Source organism: Adelges cooleyi, unplaced genomic scaffold (genome assembly GCF_023614345.1).
Source record: "Adelges cooleyi isolate 19-005CV unplaced genomic scaffold, UGA_ACOO_1.1 ACOO_flye_CR_arks_rails_tigmint_CR_PRNA_108, whole genome shotgun sequence".
NCBI lineage: Eukaryota > Metazoa > Arthropoda > Insecta > Hemiptera > Adelgidae > Adelges > Adelges cooleyi.
This window is the reverse complement of record NW_026095761.1, coordinates 10,174,659-10,201,326: the sequence shown is the minus strand read 5'-3', so window position 1 is coordinate 10,201,326 and position 26,668 is coordinate 10,174,659. Positions and strand designations below refer to the sequence as shown.

The following is a 26,668-nucleotide window of genomic DNA, read 5'->3' as shown; positions in this document are numbered from 1 at the left end:
ATTGCTTACATACTCAACGTCCCACAACAAACAAAATAATATACGAGCTTATTGTTGAGAAATAATAATATAAAGAAACGTTGACAAGGTTATCGTACTGACCGTTTTTTTTTTGTTATTATTTATTACTTATATCTAAAATATATTACATTTTTGTCTCTTAGTTACACTCCACCTCTCTTGCTCCCCTCTCCCATCTCATTCTCTGTCTCTTTTTCTCTTAACCACATGCGTTCACCGTTGTAGTTCTAAATTATTCATTTGGTCCAAATTGGTATGTCAAACAAACAATGCTTACAATGTTTCATGTTACAATATTTAGATTAAAGATTGCAAACAAAAAAATCTTTATTTTAAAATAGTAATATGTATTCTTAGATGGCGAATTAGTTTCATATATTATGCAGACAATAAAAATGTAAGTATGTACATACATAAGTCATAAAAATATAGGGGCGGTGGCCGGTGGACCAAATTTTTTTTTTTTAACTTGAAACAGTTTTTATATTTTTCGATTATATATTATGTATGTCGTCATTATTTGCACACAATTAAACAATTAGGTAATATTTCTTACATTTGATTTTAGTACATAGAATAATATATTGAATGTTAGAAAAACGTCTGAATAAAACATAGACTACTGTTGAACATTATGACCTAGAACGGAAACCGAGCCGAAAAAACAAACCAATAAAACTGTACAGATTTACCACGAATTAAGCATATTTTCGAGGAAAACAAACGCACGTGAATACAATTTGCAAGTGGTTACATTGTAGTATGTCGACAAGTCACTGAAATAGAACGAAACGGTCATTTTGTTCAAAAGCCATGGCAAACTATTATGCTTGTGCATTACAGTCACTGCGGATTGCTTATACACAACATATTCGGCCTTGCCGCAATAACATATTTTTTAAATAAAAAAACAAAACACGAACACGCCCGAGAACGTGGTTCGATAACAAAATAATAATATTGTAATTATATAGGGCCGCGAACGACTCCAAAGGTCTGTTTTCGGCAAGTTTCCTCAATGTCAGGTTTTGGTAGGTATGCGCTGATTATGGACAAATTATTATAGCGGTAGATTAGTGCTATATTATGATAATTGAGTAAAGCGTAACATTAATAATGTGCAATTAACCCGACCCGTGCAAACGTATGTAAATAAGAAATCGGCCCTTGGGGTCTTCTTAATAATCTTCGAACTTAAAGCGGAGTCTATAGAACATCAGTCATGCGTAGGAGGTGAACCGTCGATTTTCTTAACCCATCTATAACCTAACCCCGATCTAAGTATGATTTCGTGTCGTTTTTATAAAGTCGGCCATCGCAATAACATGTGCTATACTTATTAAATTTGACAAAATTTAGTTATTAACCAAACCTAACCGCTGTAATAGTTATTAAGACTGTTTATATGTGTATATGTACATTTCATGTGATATACAAAACGACGGGTTGGCAACATGAGTTTTACTTTTAAAAAAACCATAGTCCAACCCGATAATGAATAACATATTTTATTTATATAAAAGCGGCGGAAAGCATTTGCGGTAAACAACATCATTTTTAACCTAAATCTGTGTGAATATTAATAATATATAATATATGAGTAGAGGATATACGTGAGTTCGGTACAAGTTTAATTAGCGGCGGCTTAACCTTTGTCGACCGACGATAAAAAAAAAAAAATAATAAGAATACACGCGTTCACAAACAGTCTTCCGTAATTAATACTACACATAATAATATGTTCATGTATACATATATTGTAGACAATCACGCATAGATACCGCATGTATGTCTAATATGTTTTATCTTATTTCTTGCACGATTGCGAATACCCGACTATGTCTATATATTATACACTTATTTATATACAATATATTCTACGACTGCTAATAGTCCGTTTATCTGTATTATTTTTATTATATTATTATTATCGATTTTCCTGTATACGTTATACTTTATAAATACTAATATACATATTATATACATAGGTATATATGGCATGTGTACACATTATTATGTAAACGAAATACGAATCCATGTCGTTGGCGCCACAACGCGGTCACATTATTGTACAAGTTATTTTATCATTTTGGTGAACGGATAAATTCTGTAGCATTCCATCCGAGACAAAAATATAAATAATGATTTTCACAAAACTATATTAGTAATGTTATAAGCTTGTAGAAACACACGACGTTGAGGGGAAAATGAGGGAGGGCCCAACGAGGGGATTCTCCACGATCTTGGCGCCGCGGCCGTTACACGGGTCGCACAATATCCGATATCTTCTGTCGGTCAAGTAGTCCGGCTTTGCTCTCTATTGTTGTCGTTTGAGATATATCAGTTTATATCTGTATATATATATTCAATGTGTGTAGTGTATTATATTATACAAAGGACATCACCGACCCGGCTCAGTGCGGGGGGTTTTCGCGGTAATCCGTCGTCCTTTTCCTTCTCTCCTCGAGCGCATTGTTTCAAATCCTGCAGCACCGTTGGATGATTATCAATCCGATTTATATACATATATATTATATATATATATATATATATATATAACATTATAACTTATACTAGAGGATCAAGCGGCGGCACGACCGCCACGCTAAGTGCCTCGGTTTAAGATTTCAAAACGCGCAAAGCCCATAAGTATAGTAATTATTTTTATAACGTATGGCGAGCATGAATTCTTATAAATAACTAATATGTAAAGTGTGTTGTGCAAGTATGACTCGTTGTCCTCGGCGATAATGTTTATACATATATATATATATTTGTATTTTCATAAAAAGGATAATCTTTTATTATTATGCTTCATTCGCACAATACCTACGATATGGTTTAGATAATAATATATATTACACGTCCGTCCAGAATTCAGGAAAACAGCTATTATTTGTATACATATATAATTGTTATATTAGATCAATTATTAGTATGTTGAGAACCTACTTACAGCCGTTTAATAAATTGTTAATTATATACACGGCCGGTAATTTTATCGAGAAACACTGCACATATCCACGTATAATATGACGAAATACTCTGTACAATATATTTTATATATATTATTATAATATTGTTTACTCCGCTCCGCAGTAATAACAGTGATTATTTTATTACTATTAAACGTCCAGACCCTTGAGTGTGTGTGTGTGTATAATGTATATGCATACCCTCATAATAATATAAACGCAGTTGCCGTACGGAAAATAATAAGGGTTGAGGCGTTTGTTAATGTTTATTAATTATTATTATGCGCAATAACTCTTGTAAACCCGACCGCGAACGGGTTAACCCGCATCGGCAATCGAAATTCGTTCGATAATACTAGTATGAGAATGCTTTATATACCGTTTGGCGTTTATAATTACCGCGTATACCGAATTAAAAAAAAAAAACTAAATCAATATACAATTTGTACTGTGTGTAATACCTATATGTGGTTTTAATATTGCGTTGTTAAACGTTCTCCGAAATAACGTTATAATAAATTATTTATTGTTACCTAACCGGTGTAATTAGTCAAGTTTATAGTGTAAAAAATTCACCAGACCTTTGCGACCTTTGGCCGATAACACTTACGCCTCCTAACGAAAGAATACAAATTATTCACGCATCGAGTGATATAATATTATTGAAGCGCCTCGTCTTCCGCTCGCGGTCCGGTAAAATGTCGAAAATATGTCAGATTTATTTTCTTTTTGATTTCTATAGTTTTCCCAACGTTCTATGTTCAACGTCAAATGCATATTATTATTGTGTCGGCCTAATGGCGGCGCCCAACGCAAAATATTTCTGACACGCGAACGAGTGTTTTTACTCGATAATACTTAGTATAGGTATATATATGTCGTTTATTCGAGCAAAAAAAAAAGAAAGAAAACGCCGACCCTAAGCTGTATACAATACCAGGGGGGTGCCAGGGTTTTATATTTATACCGTGTGGCAAACCTATACAGAAACCGGACTGTCGGATACACCTCTAAACTTAAGCCTAAGCATGATATAATACGGTATTACACTATGTATAACCTGACGATTTTATCTTTTTACAAGCGCTAAAGATTTTATTGAGGCTCTGAATTAATAATAATAACAATATACTGCGTGATTCCTCGAGAACAAATTTCTAGGTAATCAGAGAAGGTACACCACTCATCGATCGAGCTAAATAATTAAAACCGGATAACTATTTGACTTGGAGCCCGTCGTTTTATGTGAAGTTATCACTACAGTGTAATTTCTAGGATTTCATTTTTTTTGCATCATCATTAATTTTATATAATATTTGATGAGATTTCGAATATATCATATTTTTCACCGTTTTATGGGTAAACAGCTGAAACCGTTTTAGTGCGACCTAAACACTTGTGCACACGTCCATATAGTCAATTAAAACATATTTTAGAGACTTGTCGTTAGACCCAAAACTGACGATTAACGCGCTCGTTCGCGGTAAACTAATTAACATATTTTCGCGCAGGTTGCGCAACTAATAATGATGCCTAATTGCATCTTATTCAAACAGTAATGGGTCGTTAACGCGGCCAAATACCGCAGACTTACCGTAACGTTATCAATATATTATGATCAAAAGTTAAAACGAATTACGTCGGAATGGATTTTCATAAGGCTTTACTTGCACGTTTCTGTAATGCATTAGCGCACAATTATAACACTAATACATAGGCACTATGTATAAAAATATGTACTTGCTTATCGAATTCGTGTAAATAATTTGTTGCTGTTTTACGATAATGTATAATACTTATAAGTGAACTGTAAAAAAAAAACTTATAAAAAAAATTGTACGTACCTATAATAAATTAGTAACCGCATTGATATACATTGTTCGTTTCGTTGTGAAATGGCATTTTTAGTAATACCGTTAATAGGTACAATATTCTCGAAGCGGCAAAAAGATATGGTTTGTGCTGAGATCATACACACAATAATTGTAATGTAAGACCATAACGCCACGGTATTAACGATAGCGCAATTTTAATTTATATTAGTAAGAAGAATATTGGCACCGTGTGAGTGATAATAATAATTTAATAATTACACATAACGAGTCATTTCGATAAACGTTCTAGCGTGGTTATACAATCTATACAAATGCGGTGTACGATTAATTTATTGAAGATAAATCATTAAATCGGGTAAAATCTAGTATTTATAATTAAATATAAAAGAAAACGGCGTTGAAGAATTTGGACTTGCGAAATCGCCAAAAAGATAATGAATATTAGATAATTATGCTTATCTCGTTTTTGGTATATATTATTTGTTTGACCTTTTGCACGACGCTCGTTGCCAAATCGAAAAAATTGTACCTACCTATACTAAATTTATCATACAAAAATATTATTCATACACCTAGAGTGTTGCACTAAGAAGCGTACATATGCAATTATTTTTGTTTCAATATTATCTCAAAAACGGTTCAATTGAACAGCTGAGTAAAAAAGAGATAATATTCCTCAACGCCCAACTTTAGAAAAATTAAAGAAAATTGTTTATTTCCTATGTAATTCCTATTATAATTTATAAATAAAGTTTTAATGGATAATAATATATTTTCGTATTTTTGTAATTGTATCCATTTTTCTCTTAGCTGTTCAATTTTTCAAACTGTTTATCGAAAATATTATAATAGTGCCTTACGTTAAAAAAATACAATATTATGTAAAATTAAATTTTGTTTTCACTATTCAATAACTTGCATATTTTAACGATTTTCCTACAGTCGGCAAAAATAAAACGGAAGTCCAAAGAGAAGTGTTGTAAAAAAATATTTTCACTGCCCAATAATTTGTAGAAAAAATAATAGGATGGTAAGTACAAAAAGGGTAGAAGTGACATTTGTTTTTTCAAAGTTTTCGATTTTATAATATTTTTTTTTGTCAATGGGTACTATTTCTATTTGCGTAAAATGTTTAAAATATAATATATCGACAAAACAGTTTTAAAAACATAATATATATGGAAAAAGTAACTTTAATTTTGTTCTCGTGTAAGGGACACACGTAAAATCGTAAAAATCACCTGTACCCTTTTGTTGATTGTCACAACTTTATGTTTATTATTATTTTTTATGAGATGCTCGTCAAAATTAAACAGAAATATATTACGCGCTTACCTGTTGGCCGGGGGTTGGATACGCGTAACCGAACTGAGAATACGCCGACATGGTAACCATTTGTGTTGAGTTGTGTGCGTACTTTTTATTGCGCGAAAAATAATATATATTATTTTATTAAGTTATATATTATATAATTTTTTTTTTTATAAAAAAACGACAACTGATCGACGACTCGGGCAACAAAAAAAAAAAAACAAATAAATCATATACGGTTAGCTAATCTCCATGACGGCGAACAAGGTGGTGAGTGTGTGTTTAAAATACAAATGAAACCGAGAAAAGGTCGACTACCCCTTACTGGTGGCGGCGGCGGCCAAGAGAATAAAAAAAATTAATAACTGCTGTCACGGTGTATTCGTTATGTGTAGTGACTATGACGTGACAGGCGCACGCTCGGCACGCACTCGACGGTCTCTGGACGGCGACTGAACCGTGTGCCGGCCGTGTGTCGTCGTCCGTCGTGCACCGCTCGTCACCGCCCACACGAGCACCGCGTGGACGTGGCCCTCGACGGCCAATGGCGAGCCCGCGACCGCCTCGCCCACCCCTCCCCGCGACAGCCCGTGTACGCCGGTACAACACTACTATTATAATAATATTATAGCTACAGCTGTGTATAAGTCGTAGTGGTGTGTTTCAGTAATATTATTTTGATTGTCGTTATTATTGTTCTGGCTTTTTTTTTTTTTAGCTCGTGTTCTGTTGCTGTGTAATAATAAATACAATTTAAGAAAAAACACAAAATTATTACAATCGGGGCCAGATTTAGACGTTTTTAACCATACGGTTAGGTGTCCACATCGAGGCCTACAATTTGTGGGGCCCTTCTCATAAATGAAATAAATACCACCCCGACCATGAATTCTACTATATTCGCACTGTTTTACCACCACCGTGAATCACTTAAAAGTGTGTAACAATCTGCCGAATTTTCCCGAAAGGGTAGCGCCCACAGCTGACCCATAACAGTACTCACCACGTGTTGCCACTCAGAAATCGTCTATGGGTTTTTTTTATATATTTTTTCTTTGCCTAATTTTTTTCTGTTCCATAACAATGGAAAATACGAAACTGTATTCGAACTGTAAATACTATTTTTTTATATTTCCCAAAAATAACAGTAGAGATTTTAAAGTCGTTAAAATTGAGATTTGATAAAACAAGTGTGAAGTGAAATGAGGCCCTTTTAAATTGGGGACCATATAGGCACGTGCCTATCTTGCCTAATGGGAAATATGGCTCTGATTATCATGGTCTGAAAAGTACCATTACAGAAAATCCAATATGGGCAACAGCACACTGAACAAATGGTGGGCTCAGAATAAAAGAGTTCTAACTAATAAAAGCTGTATTTCAGAACTGAACGAAGGTGAGACCAAAACTGACGATTTTCAAGTTACTGCGGCAGTGTATTCCTCAAAAGAGCGTCTACTAAGCGATTAACGTATATATTATGCTTTTCTGAAAAGTTGGCATAATGAGACTTATGTTCATCTAGTTTTAAAATACAGAAACGTCGATTTTCATTTTTTCTACGAACTATATTTAGTATTTTACTGCAAGTCTTTATAAGCTTACAATAATTTTAAAAAAATTGTTTTTGAGCCAGATACGGAAGAAATAATTTTAAACGTCATAAATTTGCTAAAATGTAACTTTTTTACATCGTTATATAAATATGATTTTGTTATTTTAACTTTATACAATTATAAAATAGTTGAAATTACTGTAAATGTATAATTTATTAAAATAAAAAAAGTACTAAAATAAAATGATTTCTACTATTATAAAGTATTTTTTTGCAAAAAAAAAAAACAATTCTAATTTATACTTATGAATTGAATGTTAAAAATAAAAAAGTGTTATCTATGCGTTTTTTTATTCTCATTGTTCAAGCATATTATTGTGAATTACTTCGCTATAATTGTAGACAAATATAATACTACAATGTATAATTATATCTACCGTTTGAAAATATATTTTTCAAACATTTTCACGATATTTTTAACAAATTACTTTTATATGCTCTATTGAACGTCTATAATACGGATAAAAATAGGAATATTAAATTTCATTTAAAAAAAATGTATTATTATAATTTATATAATTATATGTATGAGAGTTGACACAAAATAAATTATTTTTTTTTAGCTTCACATTATCACTTTATATATTTATTTTTAACCTTAGCGTCACGCATATCTCTATTAATCGTTTAAATAGGTATAGGTAATATTATTTTTATTTTTTTTTTTACAGAAACAGTATAAAATACCTAATTAACATAAGCGATCGATCTAACGTGGCCGATGATTTATTATTATTTTTGTATTCGTTGATATATATATTATTTTTTATATATATATATATATATAAGAAGGCGTGTTTTCTTCACATGGTGGAAATTTAAAAAATGCGATTAATTTAATATGTAAAAAAACAACCCTGCGCAGTTCTCTCTCGTGTGTTGGTTTGTATACATATTAGGTTCGTGATTCGCGAGGCAAATAAGAAAAATAATTTTAATAAAAACGATACACAACGTGGTTGGCCGCTTCGATTTATCTGCAAAACAGCTACATAATATTATTATACATATATTATAAACGAGCACGTGTACAATGATATTTTATCGCGTTGATTTTGCCCTGGAAAAACGTTGTGTTTAATTTATTTATTAGTGTTAAGTCTTCTCTCCGGTAATATTTATACTGTTGCCATCGTGAAGAAGACGTCCGCGATAAATACGTCTGACAATAATCTCCTCCCCCTAACCCTTTCTGTACGATACAATATATAAGACATCAAAGAATTTTTCCGGCACTGCACGCACAAACACATATACACACTCACATATATATATTTATAATAGGTATATAAGTGTATTGATAGCCGCCATACTTAGTGTATATATTTACATACAGTCTCTTGCAAGTTGCATACATTAGCGCCGTTGTACATTAGGTAAGGAATAAATAATTTAGGTACAATGCATGTATATTAACTCGGCAATAATCAATTTTTTACATTTTTCAGCATTATCTAGGGCTTTTGAAACTTAAATGGTAACATACATATTTGATTGACATTTTAAATTAAAAATAATTTGATGAAAATTGTACGAAATTGCAATAATTTTAAGAGAAAACTGTTGTAGCGCGTTAAAAGAATCACCTGGTATACATATATGCACGAGTGTACGAAACCGTAAGCAATCTTGTCATCCAAAAGTATACGGTAAGCCGTAAGCCTAAACATGACCTAAATAAATAGAAGCTCAGATTCAAGTTACTGGCAAGGTAAAATGTAAAATGCAATCAAACATATTACAATAATTAGCATTTGTATATAAGCTTCTGCCGTCCGCCACCTTATCCATTATAGCGACATCTTACTATTGTGCTATTACAAAATAGAGCACGAACAACAAAAAGATATAATTTTATGATGTCCCACAAATTCTCCTTTGTAGGTAGTAGGTACCGACGTATTATGCAGTAATGAAATTATATATTTTGTATAGCATGCGAGAGAGGTAACCAAAATATGTTAAACTCAAGATTACGCTATAATTACGATAATAATAATAATAATAAAATAACTGTATACTTGCGTGGATATAATTTTTTTTTTGTAAAAATTCTAGTGGCTTATTTTATGATATTATTATTACTTGACTTGTATAATGAAACGTGTATAACGCACTTCAATCTGATAAGCTAATACGTTTTTCGCGGTGAATAAAACATTTTGTATATTTTAATGCACATAAATATGGGTTAAAAAATTAAGATCATAATATTTTTATGGTTGTTTTCGTTGAACTCTGAAGTATTATAATTATTTAATATGTTACAACAATGTAACGGTTGAGGCATATTCAAAATGACGGATAAGTTATTTTTTATTGTGTATACTTGAAATTTTGTTTGCTATGTATTATAATATCGGTTATATTTCCCACGTATATAAATATTGACCAGGGCTTTTGTGTACACACATGAAAGATCTTTTGTGGCATTTTTTTACACACATTTTTGCTTATATAGATATTATTTTCGCTTCTATACCCTTTTTGCGACAATGGAGAAGCACTTCTTTTGAGAGCGCCACAAACATTTAACGCCAATGGAAGGAATTTCGCATTAATTTTTATACAATACATATTATATATTTTTTAAATCGTGACCCGCCGCAGTTCATAGTTGTTTAGGTTACCTAAGTTAGGTAAATACCTAAAATGGTACATGATATTGTACATTGAAATGTAAAACGGTTGTCCGATTGTGAAAAACGTTTGATTTTGAGAAACAATTTTGTTTTAGTTTGTGAGTAAAACAGTATTTGCCGGAACTTTATTCGGACCCTTGGTTTTAACAACATGAATACGGTTTCTCATTAATACCTAAGTTTTAATTTCATCAAATGACATTATAAAAATTGCTGCATTGTCTCGATCATAATATGCAATATTTATGCTATAAGACATACCGTCTACTTTGTGAATACTATATTTAGAACTTTCTAATAATTTCTTTTAGAACTTTAACCGTCAAATTAATTATTAAAGTTATGTTACTTTAGATATGAAGGTATTTAAGAATTGGAATAAAACAGTGCCAGTAATTGAAACAAAACTGATAAATACTAATAATTTTCTAAAACATATAATCGCTTATACAGTTTTAATTATTGAGATATTTTAGTTTTGTTATATGAATATTTTTAGGCGAGCTACCTAGAAAAGAATAGTGGAGAAATGGAGATTATTTTTTGTAGCAAACCAGGTAAGCCGCTGAAAATTGACGGTAGTAGAAATTACCAGTCAGCTAATTTTAAACTTTTAGTTAAGTGCGTCCGAACAACAGAGCAGCTAGATCTTATTAAACAATAATTAAATTATGATAATATGCATAATATACACTGAAGTGCCACCGCAATGATAAAATACAGTCTGCAACCTCCACGGTGCACTTCTGAGTGTATAATATTATGAGTAGGTACTGTAATATATATATAAATATGTATATTATACTTTTGGAGTAATAATAATTAATTTGTCGTTATTAGTCATAATAACAGTAATACGGCGCGCGCCTAAGGCACTACGCATGTAATGCGCGCTGGGAACAAAATCATAAATTAGCGTGTAAAACAAAAGTTTACAAGTCAAAATAATAATACATAATATTATAATATTATGCGCGCCACTGAAAAATAACGATAAGCCACGCACTTGCAAATTATATGTTTTTAGTCTTTACAGTGCACACATAATATACATCTATATATAATATATATATATATATAAATATTTGGATATTTTAGGCACCGGAATACTAACTGGATTTTAATTGTTTTACACGAGAAATCGGATTTTATGTATACCTACATAATAATAATTAGTCACTCGGTCTACGTTATACAGTCATCAACCGTTGCATGTATACACTAACCGCATATTAATATTATAATAATGTGATGATATGACATTAGACATACACAAAACGCATAAAATCGTGTCGCACTCGGTTTGTCTGCGCGCAATTCGTGGACTATATATATTTTTATTAATTAGTCTACATAGGTTAGTATGTACCTATCTATATAACCATGGACGTACACCAGTATAAATACTATATATATTCATATTATGTATACCTATATGTATACTTGAGATGCTACATGTTGTATAATAATAACTGTTAATTACCGGTGTGCATATCTCAAAACATGATCAACAGGCCGATAAAAATTATTTTTGTAATATTTTTTCCTAAAACAAAATGTATACATACACATAACAATAATATTGTAATATTATGGAAACGGCCATGTTTAATTATAGACAGGTACACAATATTACATTATGCATGTAATAAACTTATATCCTTTTTTTTTTTTGTACAAATTTACGGATGGTTTAACAAAGATTCTCGCGTAGCCCGGTAATAATATATTAAATTGTTATTTTATTGTATCCATGTAGATACTACTTTATTTATAAAGAAACTCCCTTGTTCGAGAAACACAAATATAATACCGAATAAAAGATTGTGTCTTACACTATCACACTTGTCTAAGTGAGTATAATGAGGATATCGTCGAGAAACACTGTCGAGTACTAGACTTTAAGTATAACTTCATAGAGACAACTGACTAAAGACAAAGGTAAAATAACAATATTTTGATTATGTAGTACACACGTTAATGATAATATTAGGTAAATATTGAGACGTGTGTACAGTGTAATGACATATATTACTGAGAAAGAAATCGACAATCGTTGTCTATATTAATCATTATATTATAATAATAGGTAATATTGTAAAAATATCGGTATGAAGCATATATTATAATTTATAAATAATGAAAAACTACCATAAGTAATCTACTTAGATTCGACCTGTTATATCTCAACCAATAAAGACGTAAGTCCCTATTCTCATATTTTTCAGGAATCAAGACTGGAGAAGTCTAAAGCATTATTGAACTATTTTGTTTATACAATTTTATATTATAAAAGAACATGTATAATTATGTTAAACAATTTTATGCGGATAACGTTACATATATTATTTTATATCATTACACACAACATGTATGTGCATTGGGTACTTTACATGTTATAATAAAAATAGCTCGAAATCTATATTTTAATATTAGCTTAGACTTTAGGCACAATGTATATTGTATAATACAATGCACACTATATTGGCGAGTGCGAAAATAAAAAAATACTGCACATATAAGGTTCTTATAATAAGGCTGTGAGCATGGGGGACTGGGGATATATGGTCGGCCGTGTTGGTTTTCGAAAAATATAATAATATTATGGAAACATATATCACGACCGCGAAAAAGGGGAGGAGAGACCATTTGTTATCCGCACCGAAAAACGCGATAAATCTCTATTTTTATTTTTATTATGCCTCGACGACGTGTAAAAATTAATTTTAAAACCCGTGCACGCCTCTCGCATTGTTTCGAGTGCCTATTTTTATACGTGTCGGGGCTTAAAATGATATAATTGTTATTTATACATATAAACAGCGGTAGTGTACAAAACATATCCTACAACACGGATGTCAGTTTCGTTATAAACAATAATTTGCAAAGAACGGGGCTTCAGTTAAACGGTACACATAGCCCTAGCATTATAATATTTATAAGTAATATGTATGCCAGATACCTCCACATAGAAACAAAATATTCCAAAAGTTTAATTCCGCCTTTCCAGTGCTAATTATAATATGGTACTGTAATTAATAAATTCCAGAAGCCATAAGTATTTTCGTTTACAAATATAAGACAGGTGTGAAATATTTACCTTTTAACTTTATTTTAAGAAAAACAAATTATTTATAATATTACTATTATATATATAGTATTTATAATAAGTATTATAAGACACGTTAGAATATGGCCAAATGTATCAACAATAATTGATACCTGTTTAATTTTTAAATCAATAATAATAGTTAACCATTTAATTAAAACTAAAACAGACGTGTGTTTCCTTTGTAGCTTTGTTTTACAAACTATAAATATAACAGAAAACAAATGTATGGTAATTTTAATGTAGGGTATTATTTAAAATACAATTTTGTGAACTAAAAACAAAATAATATACTGCAAAGATGATAATGCTTATATTTTATTTATCTAGGACCTAGATTCTATGTTTAATTAAATTTTGTTTTAGTTATTTCAAGTTGTTAAAAATCTTAAGATAATATAGATTTAAAAAATGTATTATGTATCTATACCCTAAGAATACAATTATATAATCTATATACGATTAAAATAATGTAGTGAGGACTCGGGAACCCAACCAATATATAACTGTAGCACATTTTAAAATATGTTTCACGGGTTTTAATGAGTTCAACGAGTATACTATTATATTAATAATATGATACTTTAAGTTATATAGTTGCTAAGAAATTATAAACTTTCATCAAGGTTTTTTTCCCGCGACACCGGTCGAGGTTTAATGGAAAATATTATTAAGTATGATAATTTGTGTTTGGTGTTAAAAACTAATTCATAGGTATATGATTTTAAAATTGAAAAATATTGACATTTTGTGTTATCGATAAATGATACTTGATTTCTTGTCAAAAACGCGATGACAAATAATTGAACATTGTTAAAACTGTTCTGGGAATTATTAAAAAAAAAATTCGTTTTTTCTCAATTACTGCGTAAGCTTAAAAATCAAACATTTTCTTCCGTTTCTTTCACGTACACACAAAATAGAGGCATCGTTATTGTATCGGCGGTTTTTTCGGACGGCAATTGTCAGAGGATTTCACGGGTGTTTGAACCGCGACAAGCCATTTATGCGAACGCACACGCTGCAATTCCAGGTATAGGTAGGTGCATCATAATATTATACTTATATATTATAATATAACAACATCATATTTACAATGTGCCGATGATGGTATTTAAAGGTATATTATATATGTATGCCCATGTCCCAAGACCAATACGAGTAATTGTGTGTGTGTGTGTGTGAGTGTAAAAACAACCCGTAACCCTAACCTGTCAAGAAAAATACAAGGGGAAAAAAACCCTTATGGAAGACAACAGTTTTTAGAGTTGTGGTGACAAATTTTTTTTTTTTTTTTTGGAGACCGACAGGCGGAAACCGATACCGGTTTTTCGTCGTCTGCTGGTCACTCACACAAACGCACATACACACTGAGATACATAATAATAATAATATACACACTATGGTATAATCCTGGTGGTGGCGGCGGCGGCGGCAGCGGTAGAACAGGAGACACAAGGACACGCATTTTTATAACAAGAGCTTGGAAACCGATATCTCTTATTCGGGGCGACAGCGGGCGCGATAGGTATTATAAATCCGCAGTTCAGGCCGCACCTACGTCTGTATAAGTATATAATAATAATATATAAATATACCTACTACTACTAACTTGTGTGTGTGTGTGTGTGAGCTCCTTCGATTTCCATTCAAAACCCGATCAGGCTTCTCTGATAAATAACAGTGTATATATAAATATATACAAAAGACGGTATATTATAAGTAGTAAAAGTAGAGAGAAAAAAAAAAGGTAAAATTATTAACTGGTCGACGGCGGCGGTGGCAGCGTGCGAGTGGGAAGTGTTTTATAATATTTCTTTATTTCTTTTTTTTTTTCATTTCTTACCACTATAATATAATTCCCCTCTATATCACTGACATGCGAGCGCCGCATATTACATATAAAATGGCGAAGCCGCTTTTGGCCACGTCCACCGACCGGCCAATGCGGAATCCGGCGCCCCACAAATAGACTTTGGATGAGAGACTGTTTATCGACTGCGTGTCCTCGCTATATATTATATACTTGTAACTTGTTCAGCTTGTCTATCGCCATGTATATAGTGCATAAACACACATTATAAATCCACGGGTTTCCACATAATAATATAAAGCCGTATGTTGTTCTTAATTACCGTTTGCTAAGAATGTGCGGAGGCCGCCGACACGATTAATAGTAAATTATAAATTAAGCGGTCCGTTAATAGACTAGCACTAATTAAAACTTGTACCTAAAATAATATCCACCCACGAACACTAATCTTATAAGAAACAAATTACACGTGTTACTCGAAATTCATCCATTCGAGTTCGACTAATTAGTCACGGTTTTTTCTGTTTTATTTCATATTATATTTCTAACTATTCTAAAAAGGCCAACTTATCCACCATGTCCTCCCCCCCCCCTCCATAAATAAGCCACTGCAATTCAATTTGTTAGACTTATGATATAACTCGTCTAGATACAAAGTACATTCTTATGACAAAAATGTAAAAAGTTATTAGTAGAGCTGATTTACAAAGACATTAACACAGAGCATTTTGAAAAAGGTGAATTTTAAAGCTCGTTTGCCAAAATCGATTTTAGACCAGCTACGTACAGATGTACCTATATACCATTAATGCCAGTATTTTTGAATGCCGAAACCAGTTCGTGAAGATCCGGAAATTAAAATTTGGAATTCTGAGATTTTAATACAATACACTACCTAAATGCATGTATGTTATACACTGTTTATAGAATCTTCCAAAATAAAATTAGAATTTACAACAATCAATACATCTGAAGAACCTATATTATCCTAACATGCTATATTAGTTTCATATGTTTATTCGGATCTCATATGTGTTTAGGTTCTAAACTTGCAAAACTGGTTTGGTGTATGATTTGTGAGCATACCAGTCCACACGGATATCGCAAAATACTATACATAGTATAAGTTGTAAATCGAATGATATATATTATGTGAATGAGCCGCCACCGACGGTTCCGCGGACTATATAAACCTTTATCCATAAGGCCTCCTGTCGCCACCCCAGAGCACACAAATAAATTGTAATAATATATATATATATTATGATGTTGTATTCGATCGTGATTTGTATACAATATTCTTCTCTTTAGTCATACATACTGTGCACGCGTTTTTCCAATTTTTCAATCGGCTGTCGTCGTCGAGTATAGGTATAACAACTATGTAGAAATTGTGTCTATATAAATAAGATGAGTCATGCCAAATGGACATCACGTCTGAGAATTTCATCTACATCTGGTTTTGTTGATTCAACTTGTGTTACATTAATGATTTCCCAAAACGAAACAGGGCGGTACTGCATCCTTAATGCAATTTTTTCTCCACGTAATGTTATTATAATAGCCGTTCATACGTACGTTTTATTGTACATAGCAAATGTTGCAATTTATGTTTTTTTTTTTACTTCGATGATGGTGAAACAAAATTCGAAGTATTCATTTTCTTGATGTTAATAGTGAAGTAAAATTTTATATTCAACTCGGAGGAAAAAACGTATGATCTGGCATAAAAATTGCTGCTGACATATTTTTACCTATATTTATTATAGACAATGTTTTTGGTTTTGTGTGTTGCGGCACATATTATGCACATTTTTCTATAGCCTAACATATATATTTTTATCGAACACTTGATCTACATAAGTAAAATTAGTATGAATCTATTGACTACATGAAGTAATACTTTACACAGATTTACCTAATATTTTATGTAGTTTGAAATATTATAATAACTTATTTTTAATTAAAAATATTAATAAAAAATTTAAAAGTAGGTATTATACGCATCATTGAATTTGTTTGATCTTGAAAGTAAAAATTAAAAACATTAAACTGCAATACAACCTTTACACGAGCATACTTTCCACGAGCATTAAAATCATTTAAATAACTATCAGAATTAAATAGCTAAGAATAAAATATACGTATATGATTTTACATATCGTCAAGTCATATTTCTTAAAACATTTATTTAATTTATTTTTTAACCTATTTAATGGCGTTTTCTTTTGTCTGTGATGTTATCTTGCAATGGAAACTCACAAGTGTAAACGATAGGCAATATAAAGTTTCATGTTGTTTTTATCTGTAAATGAATTCTAAAAAAAAACGCACGGCTTTGAATCAAATCATTGTTACATACGTATGACCAAAAACATAATTTATTATACTGTGAAACGCAACGGTAAGTAATATAAGTAAGTAACTTGAACACATCAAATTATGAGTGAGTACCTATGTACACATTAGAAAGTAAAATATATAATAATATAATATTTTCATTTTTTTTCTTTTCTGTAATTTTCCGTCTTGTTAAAACGCGTTGGTAAAATGAGTTTTGATAAAAAAATGCATTATTATTAACGCATTAACAATATTTAAGCGGATAATTATACAGTAGAGTTTTGCGAGCTAATCTAATAGCATCCACAAAGTATTAATTATAAATAAACGCAGTAGGTAGGTAAATTTTGATTTATTACTCTAGACCTATTAATCTGGTTACACTTGAGTATACCAAAATAATTAACAAAATACATATCCTAATTGCCAAATATCGTTTTCGAATAATTGCAGTTTTCTACAAAGTAATACAAATAAAATATACCTATTCATATTTACTAATTGAAATTAACTGCGCGGAACAACTGAACTGTAACCAATAAGTGATTTCTTTTTGTTAATAAAGACGGCTTGGCGTTGATCGTAGAAAAATAGCTTATACTGAGCATAACGCCGAACAATTTAGAATTTAAAACAATACCTATTGTACGGTTGTACAACACAGTGTATTTTGTCGTTCTGGAACTGTGCAATAGTATTTGGCCAAAGCGGATTAAATAATTGCATTGTTTAGGAATCAAGGCGAGCCGGCTTTAAACGTCCATGACTCGGTGCAATTAAACGGTCCAGTAATATGAGGGATGTTAACGAATAACGTCCGCAGTGGCTACCGTTTGTGTGTGTACTTAACGGTCTATATGACCTCTTAATGGTTTCTGCCCGTTTGTTTACTATATTCGTTTCGCCGAAAAGGTGTTATTAGCCGCTATGGACATACAATACATGTGTAGTGTACACGGACACTAATGTTGTTGTACATTTTTATAAGGCCTCACGGGTTAATATAATCGTTTTTGTATTTTTTTTTGCCCCGCGAACGAAATCCTGCGGTCTGTAATTTAACATTGCCGAGCGCTGACACCCGCTAAAAAAAGAGTAAGTCAATAAAGTGTATAAATTTATGATTTTTTAGCGATTCTACAATGTATATATATATATTGCTTATGTTATGGTCTATGGAGCTTACACTCAGGACTATTCGGTCTCGAGTTTGGGTCGAGGAAGTGGCCACTTACAACGGGGTCAGCGCGTCAATGCTATATATTCATATTATTAAGTAGATGTATGTGTATGTTTTCCCCAAACATTACAATTAATGGTCAAATCACACGACCGGTGTAGATGTTATTGTCATTCACTAACCATCTTCGGTCGTCACGCCGTTGATATACGCAAGAAACTCAGTAATAATAATATTGTGCAAATTGCAAAAATCACGATGGAAGCAAACAAAGAAAAAAGTAATAGATACATTTAACGGATACTGTCATCGTAAGTAGCTCTACAATAACTATTTATAAAAATTGAAAAAATGAATAAAGTGATGAGAACCAAAAGAGTACAAGAGTAATATTTGTAGAAAAGTTTTTAAATAAACATTAGCTGTTGATGAAACTTTTGTCAATCTGTGTTTTTTTAACAAACATAACTTAAAGCATGAATAGAGCACATTCAAAGTATAATTTATATTTTGTTTTCCTGTAAATTTTTACAAATATTCTACGAGTAACTCTTTTGATTTTCACTGCTTAAAATATTGTATAAGTATTTCTAAGACGTAATTATGTACTTTATATTACCAACCATATTAATTATTATAATGATATCAACCACATTTAAACATTTGTTTAGTGATGACTTCGCTATTAAAATTGATGGTTATGTCCATTTCAATTCGGTGTATAGTATAATTTGAGTTTTGTCCATGTTAGGTTATTATTGATGTAAATGCGAACATTTGATTTACATTAAAAACTAATATTCATAATAATTAATATTTGTTGAAAACAACTTAATTTTGTAAAGTGTTTTTTAGGTTGCCCCAATCGACATTACATTACATGTATATTTTTTGATTAATAGTTTTCAGATAACAGCAATTCTTAACGTGTATCTAATGGATTATTCATGCTTTCTACTGCTCGCGGTTTACTAATATTTAACTTGTATATTTCATTATACGCTTCATTATTCATTTAAAACAATCACAATAATTTGTAGTTAATATAATGTATCAAAAGCCATCCAACCGGTTTTTGGAAACGCGTTGTCAACATTAAAACTTATCAAAGGCGTACCTAAAATTACTGCATTGTCGGTTTGATCATGAAAGGGTATGGTGTATTCTGTGGGATCACGTACACAGATCACCCACAACTGTCAATATACCTTAAATTAATATTAATGATGTTCGCCAGTCGTGTCACGTTGTATCCAAATCTTATTATATGTATTATATTATATTATACCTACTGACGAAGTCGCGTGAGAACTACAATTGACATTTGAAAGGGAAAAAAAAACGTGTACATGTGAAAGGGTAGGATTTCCATCAACATTTTAAAACATTCAAATGATAGTACACATATTATACAATAATATAATTCATACAACATATTGAGAAAGATACATCAGAGTTATTATAGAAATTATTTTAAGCTGTTGGAAAACTAAACATAAAGAGTGTACGTAAATAGTAAATACTGGTAAAAAAGTAAAAGAGAAAATGGTCATATTCTTCAACTATACTTAACACTAAAATATAGTTTAATCTATAGTTCCAATATGGTAAATAGTACCCTCAAGTTGTAAGTGTAGCAGGTGTAAACTGTAGCACTATAATAATCTACATGTTTCGCGTTAAAAGCAACAACTAATTGGAGAGTATAATTATTGTTCGCAAGAAAATGATACTATATTATATTAAATATTACTTTTTTCATTAAAATAATATTGTTCTAAAAAAATCCATAAAAATATATTATAGTTGGAAATATTTCAATAATTTAATGACATTAAAAAAAAAAAATATTTTTAAAACTGAATTTCTTATCTAAAACTTTTAAAATGTTAAAAGCTATTTCAAAAACATTTTTTTGATATAAAATACGAAGAGGGCATACACCGGTTGGCGATTGCTGATTTTTTTTTACCTTCGATGTTTGCCTTTGTTGTTGTTTATAATTAAAGTCATAATGCGCGCAGTAAAGAAAGCGAATTGAAACTGGTATATTATTATAACCAGTTAAAGCCGAGAAGACATAATAATAGGAATCACGACAATAATATTATTGTTCTAACGGAAATTGTACATATTATACTTAATAATACCTATTGGTCGATCACGACTCCATTAAGCTCGCGCGCCTGTAACAATACAATCGGCTACTATATTGTATTAAAATAGCCTAATACGGTGAAAGTAAACCTATACCTATGCCAACAACCCGAGTATAGTATTATTATAACGGTTTGCGCCTCAAAGTACTTATTATACTTTTTCACCAACGAGACCTAAAGCCAAATCGGGTGTAGACGGACCATGATGAACCGCGGGCGACACAATCATTTTTATATAACACTATTTGTTTTTTAATGCTACATAATAAAAAATGCTATTAGTGAGCGTCGACGAACGGTCAGGCGAACCGATGAAGTTGGTTACGAGCTCTCCAAACCAATACATCTCTATTAAATATTTTATGTGTACTGTATACTGATTACGTTGTTTGTGTTAAATAAATGAAATATGACCAGCAAAATAATTTGTGCGCTATACCTAGAGTGCGCGGAATTCGACTGAAAACTTTCTACGCCGCGAAATGAATAATAATAATAATAATTTGTTTGTTTGTTTTTTATCGTTATGCAAGTGTTATGCGCTGTTATTTCCATGACGGATGAGCGGTGATAAAAAATAAACCGAGAGAGACGTTTTAACATTTTTTTTACCACACTCGTTTGTCATAAGAAGAATACGAGCGCTCATTGCATACATACAATATAGATTCAACCGAATGCTGCTGCGCTGAAATGCCGGTGCCGAGTATCTATAGTTAAGAGGACGTTATACCCTTTAAAAATAATCTTAAAAAAGGGGTTTACGGTAAAGCGTGTAAGTCCAATCGAATTGGTCATAGAATAAAAATGTCGGTACCGTTAAATAGAGGAGAACTATGACTAGGTTCTCTCGTCAGTTTTTGTGGAAAACATTAATTTTACCTTAAATACAAGCACTTAAAAGAGCACCAAAAAAGAGTCAAGATTACTATACTAATAATTAAACATCACAGTTTAGCCTTTAAATTACGATTTTACAAAAAACTGCCTATACCTAACTCCTTAATAAATAACGTCATCTTAAGAGTTTAAATCAAAAAAATTGTAATACACATACATCCACGGCAATCAATTTGTAATGTAGATATTCGGTATTGTGTAATATTACACACGCGACCAGTACAAAATGCTTAGGCAAACATTAAGCTACCACGTACTGGGCAGACGATGGGTTGGTTTAAACCAGGGTTTGAATCAGTTAAAATCGATGTGCGGCTTTTACACAAGCCGTTTGTTTGGTGCGAATAAACAGTATAAATTGATTTTTCAACCTGTACAAACGTAAGTCTCGTACGACAGTCGACAACGGTTAAACGTCAACATAAATATTACGGGAATTACGTTTTTTATGATTGAATGTTGAGTACGAATTAAACACAAACAGAAACGCACATCGAATGCGTTCCAGACGATAAGACTTTTACCGTTTGTTCAAGTAACAAGTTTCATGTGTGCGGGTTTTTTCCCTGTAAATAATATTTTTATTAATTCGTAATGGTCACCGATCAGCGGAATTCTAATAAAATAATTTCGGATGTCCGCTAACGCCACTCGACATCGCCATGATTGATGATGGCACATATTGTTACACACACACATACATAATATCCAGTAGCCGCTGCCGCATCCAGCAGACGGGCAACGTCATGATATAACGGAAAATATTGGTCCAAATTTATATGTATGGAAAGAGAAAGAGACGAGGAGAGAGTAGACCGTATATTATATACAGTGGTCACTCGACGGTGAAGGGTTGTGTGACATGTTAACCGTTGTCCCTCCGTGTGTATGTGTATATATATGCTAGGCCCTTTTCAAAATCCGTTAATTAATACCGTCCTGCACTTGCTAATGATAGCATACCGAATCGCGCCCCCCCCCCTCCCTCCCTCGCAGACGTGGCTAATGAATTATGAAGGGCGGCGCCATAAGTGGCTTTGTGCCTAATGTGTCACTCTACTACCCTGTGCAGCTTCAATTTACTCTCCTCGATACATTTCACAACGGCCATTAGTATAGACCGCACCCGGTTTTTCGGGTAGGTATAACTTTTTTCAATAATATTCATTTTCATTTTTGTTATGCCACCACATCAGCAGTTTTGACACAATATACTTGTGCTGACAAAAGACAATGCATGTATAAAAACACTATACGATATCTATAATTGTGTAAAAAACCTCCCTTTCTAAAAGTCCTCATCGCGTTACTAAGGTCATGGAATTTATTAAATATTTAGATATTATTTTTAGCGAATATATCTGATAGGAGAATTTAATTTCATTGAAGATAAGCAAAATATTTTATTTTTGCTGTTCTGTAAAGTTTAAAAAAGTTACCTCTACCGTTTCACTTTTTCAATTCCGAGTTCAAATTTGTTTCCTATACACCGTGTTTTCCCGTTCCTTTAATACTTGTACTTATGATATTCTGCCGGAAGTTTGAGTCGTCAACTTCCATTTTATATGTGTTTGTACCTGTGTGCACTAGACAAAATGTATCTCATATGTCTATGTAATATATATGTGGTTACGCCTCGAGGGTGGTCGGTGTAAACTGAAATTCATGTACCGCGCGGAAATACGAGGTGAATAGATTCGTTCACCCCCTCCCCCATGAACCCCTCTAGGATTTCCGATACTATGCACAATACAGAGTTTAAACCCATCATGGCGACGGATAATTTTCGTAATTATTTGAATCTATAAAAGGTTTTATATATTTATTTGTTTTATGGGTTGAATAATTTTAGCTAGGGTTTCATCAGGTAAAAAAATAATAAAACATGGAATAAAAGAACCTTAATAAAATAACCATAATATTGTTTTTATGCGTTTTTTGCGATTGCCATCTAGGATCACTATTACAAACTAAAGAACAGACCTATAACGCGTCTCCTCGACCAACCTACAAGGCCATAAATATTTATGTCCAACAACGGAAGGACACTAATGTGACGGTTTTTTTTTACTTTTAAACCGCAGGAAGGTAGACGTTTTTTTTTTCAAGTGTAATTTCTCCCGCCGTATTCTCAGCATATGTGACGTGGGATTATATTTAAAGCGATATATTGTATGCACACACATCACACCCGGGCCCCTCTTATAATACATGTGTCAATAAAACACTTGTCAACACTCTATGGAGAGGGTGGGATTTAAATCGCATTCGGATTAAGCGATGCAAAAAATTAAGCGGATAGTTATGTCGGGTGCTGCTTATATGAATAAAAAAAAGTACACTATATAAACGCGAAATATCCATTGGTCACACAATAAATAAGTTGTCAACAAGTACTCAGCGCTTTTTTTGTATCCCTACAAAATGTATATAATTATTATTTGTCCAAGCTTCCACACAGATGTCATGCAAAATATGATAAAAGCGACATACTTCAACGTACACTGCACACATATTACTATAGCGGTAGTGCAATTAGTTTTACAATTTTTGCTGAGCCTTAAGCCTGACTATGTTATTTCTGGGGTAGGTAAACATGAGTATTTTTTCCGTGTAAAGTTTCTTTAAGAGAAATCTATTTAACGTGGTGATAATTAACCTACAAACGACTTTGATAATAGATAAATAAAATAATATATTAACGCAGAGGAAACGACGGCGTGTAACTCGTATGTGCATTACAAAAGGGTTAAATTCGTCGGTCGGTATCGACCTTTTGTCGTTATTGCATTAGGAATGTCCGCAATACATAATAATATTTACATGAACGTGTGGTGTCGCCACGTTCCCACGGATGAATAAACGCACGAGAATAAGGAACGCATGAATATTAAATGGCAGTTTTTAATTATAGGCGATTTCCAGTTGCTTCTGTGTACGGACTTCCTGGGTCGGCCGGTGTCAAAAGTTAACTTCCCTGTATAAACCGCCGACTTGTGTGTGTGCCCCTATTGTTAGTAGTCAGCGCTTACCCCCGGGTTATATACCTACAGTACATTATATAGTGCCTCGGCCGGACATACACTGTGTATTATAATATTATGTACAGCGTATGTACATATACAAAATACATATATATATATATATATATATATATATATATATATATATCTGTATGATACACACATCGCACCCGCCGCAGGTGGCCGGCGCAAAACCCCCGCCGAGCACAGGGAATACCACCTGACCCCAAAGACCCCTATTAAGTTGACACAGGTAAATAAATTTCACCATTATAATATTATATTATATTATCGGGGACCCATATATGAACGTATGTTATATTATTTTTATTAAATTAGTGTACTATATGTATATAGTATTTAACGTTGGTTTACAATGTACCTAAGTATATAATAAATATACTTATTGCAAGCGTGTAAGCATATACACCGTGTATAGGTCGAAATCGTACCGGTTGACAGTGAATTTATAGATTTTACTGGTTTTTATTGATTAACATAATGCGTCGTTTACTGCGGTTTGAAAGGTTTGCAAAACGAGTCGAAAAGATAAGTAACGATAATAGATACATATATAATAACGAAAAGATTATATAAGATAAAACCTATAAGACCGCACCAGATTTATTCACTTGTCCCGTCAAATAAATTATTTTATACAGTTAACATAAATGACATAATGCATATTAAAAATCATATGATTTTGGCGCTCTTAACCCTTGCACAAATCAAATCATAATATTTTTATTTTTTTACTTAATTGATTGCCTTCCGAGTATCATGTTATTTGATATTCTATAAAATTTAGAAATTAATATAATTTAACCAAAATAATATGATTATAACATATTCGTTAGTTACCAAATACAGCGAGATTTATCGCTTACAAATTTATCCGTAATAATTAACGACATTTTTATCATTTCAATAAATATTATTAATTAATTAACAAATGTATAAAGCTAAAAAAATAAAAACGATTGTTAATTCAAAATACATCCTCAGATAGTTGGCTATAATTTAACACAGTAAATCTACTATGGGTGTTGTGATATTAACAATGGCGTTTACTACCTTGTCTTTTGGTTGCATTAATAATGTTTTATTATTAAATCAACAATTATTTTATAGATACAAACTTCGTCAAATCAACCACCTGAGTTATGTTGGATTTACCGCAAGGTAATTTGGCTTAGTGGAATTACTATTCTTAGTATAGGGTGAAGAAAGGTATTTTCGTGGCATAAGCAATCTCGTGATATAGTTTGTTGATGGTATCACGTAATTCCCTATTAGAAAATTGTCTTGAAAATCACACTGATTCTTAAAACACAGTTATTTTAACAATCAGTGTGATTTTCAAGACAATTTTCTAATAGGGAATTACGCGATACGATAAACAAACTATATCACGAAATTGCTTATGCCACGAAAATACCTTCCTTCACCCTAGAAGTAAAAATTGTAAATCGATCAAATTGGATGGTAATTTTTTTAAAAATAACATTTGATATGAAACAAAAGCAAACATTAAACGAATACGTTCAATACTTAACGCGTTTATAATACTCATTTAAATACGGATATTGAATACCGTACACAAAAAATAATGCACAAAATACACAACACTCATAATATACTTCACGGTTGTGTATTGCATGAGAGTAATAATACTAAATCGACTTACATATTTAATAGAAGCGATAAAATAATGTTAAATCGCCATGATCGTGATCATTTGT

General features: G+C 31.9%; 2 protein-coding genes across 3 annotated transcripts in view; one reads left to right on the top strand and one right to left on the bottom strand.

Moving 5' to 3' along the window:
* LOC126841019 (uncharacterized) overlaps positions 1–26,668 on the top strand; it is a 136,310-nt gene that overhangs the window by 23,041 nt on the left and 86,601 nt on the right. The gene's annotated exons all lie outside the window — the stretch shown is intronic.
* LOC126841008 (homeobox protein caupolican) overlaps positions 1–26,668 on the bottom strand; it is a 44,802-nt gene that overhangs the window by 15,184 nt on the left and 2,950 nt on the right. The window contains exon 1 of one of the 2 annotated variants that reach the window (XM_050577162.1): positions 6,167–6,583. The exons of the other annotated variant lie outside the window; for it this stretch is intronic. Coding sequence (XP_050433119.1) covers positions 6,167–6,226 — 60 coding nt within the window. The 5' untranslated portion in view covers positions 6,227–6,583. Of the gene's footprint in view, positions 1–6,166; positions 6,584–26,668 lie in introns of those variants that run through there. 2 annotated transcript variants of the gene reach the window in all.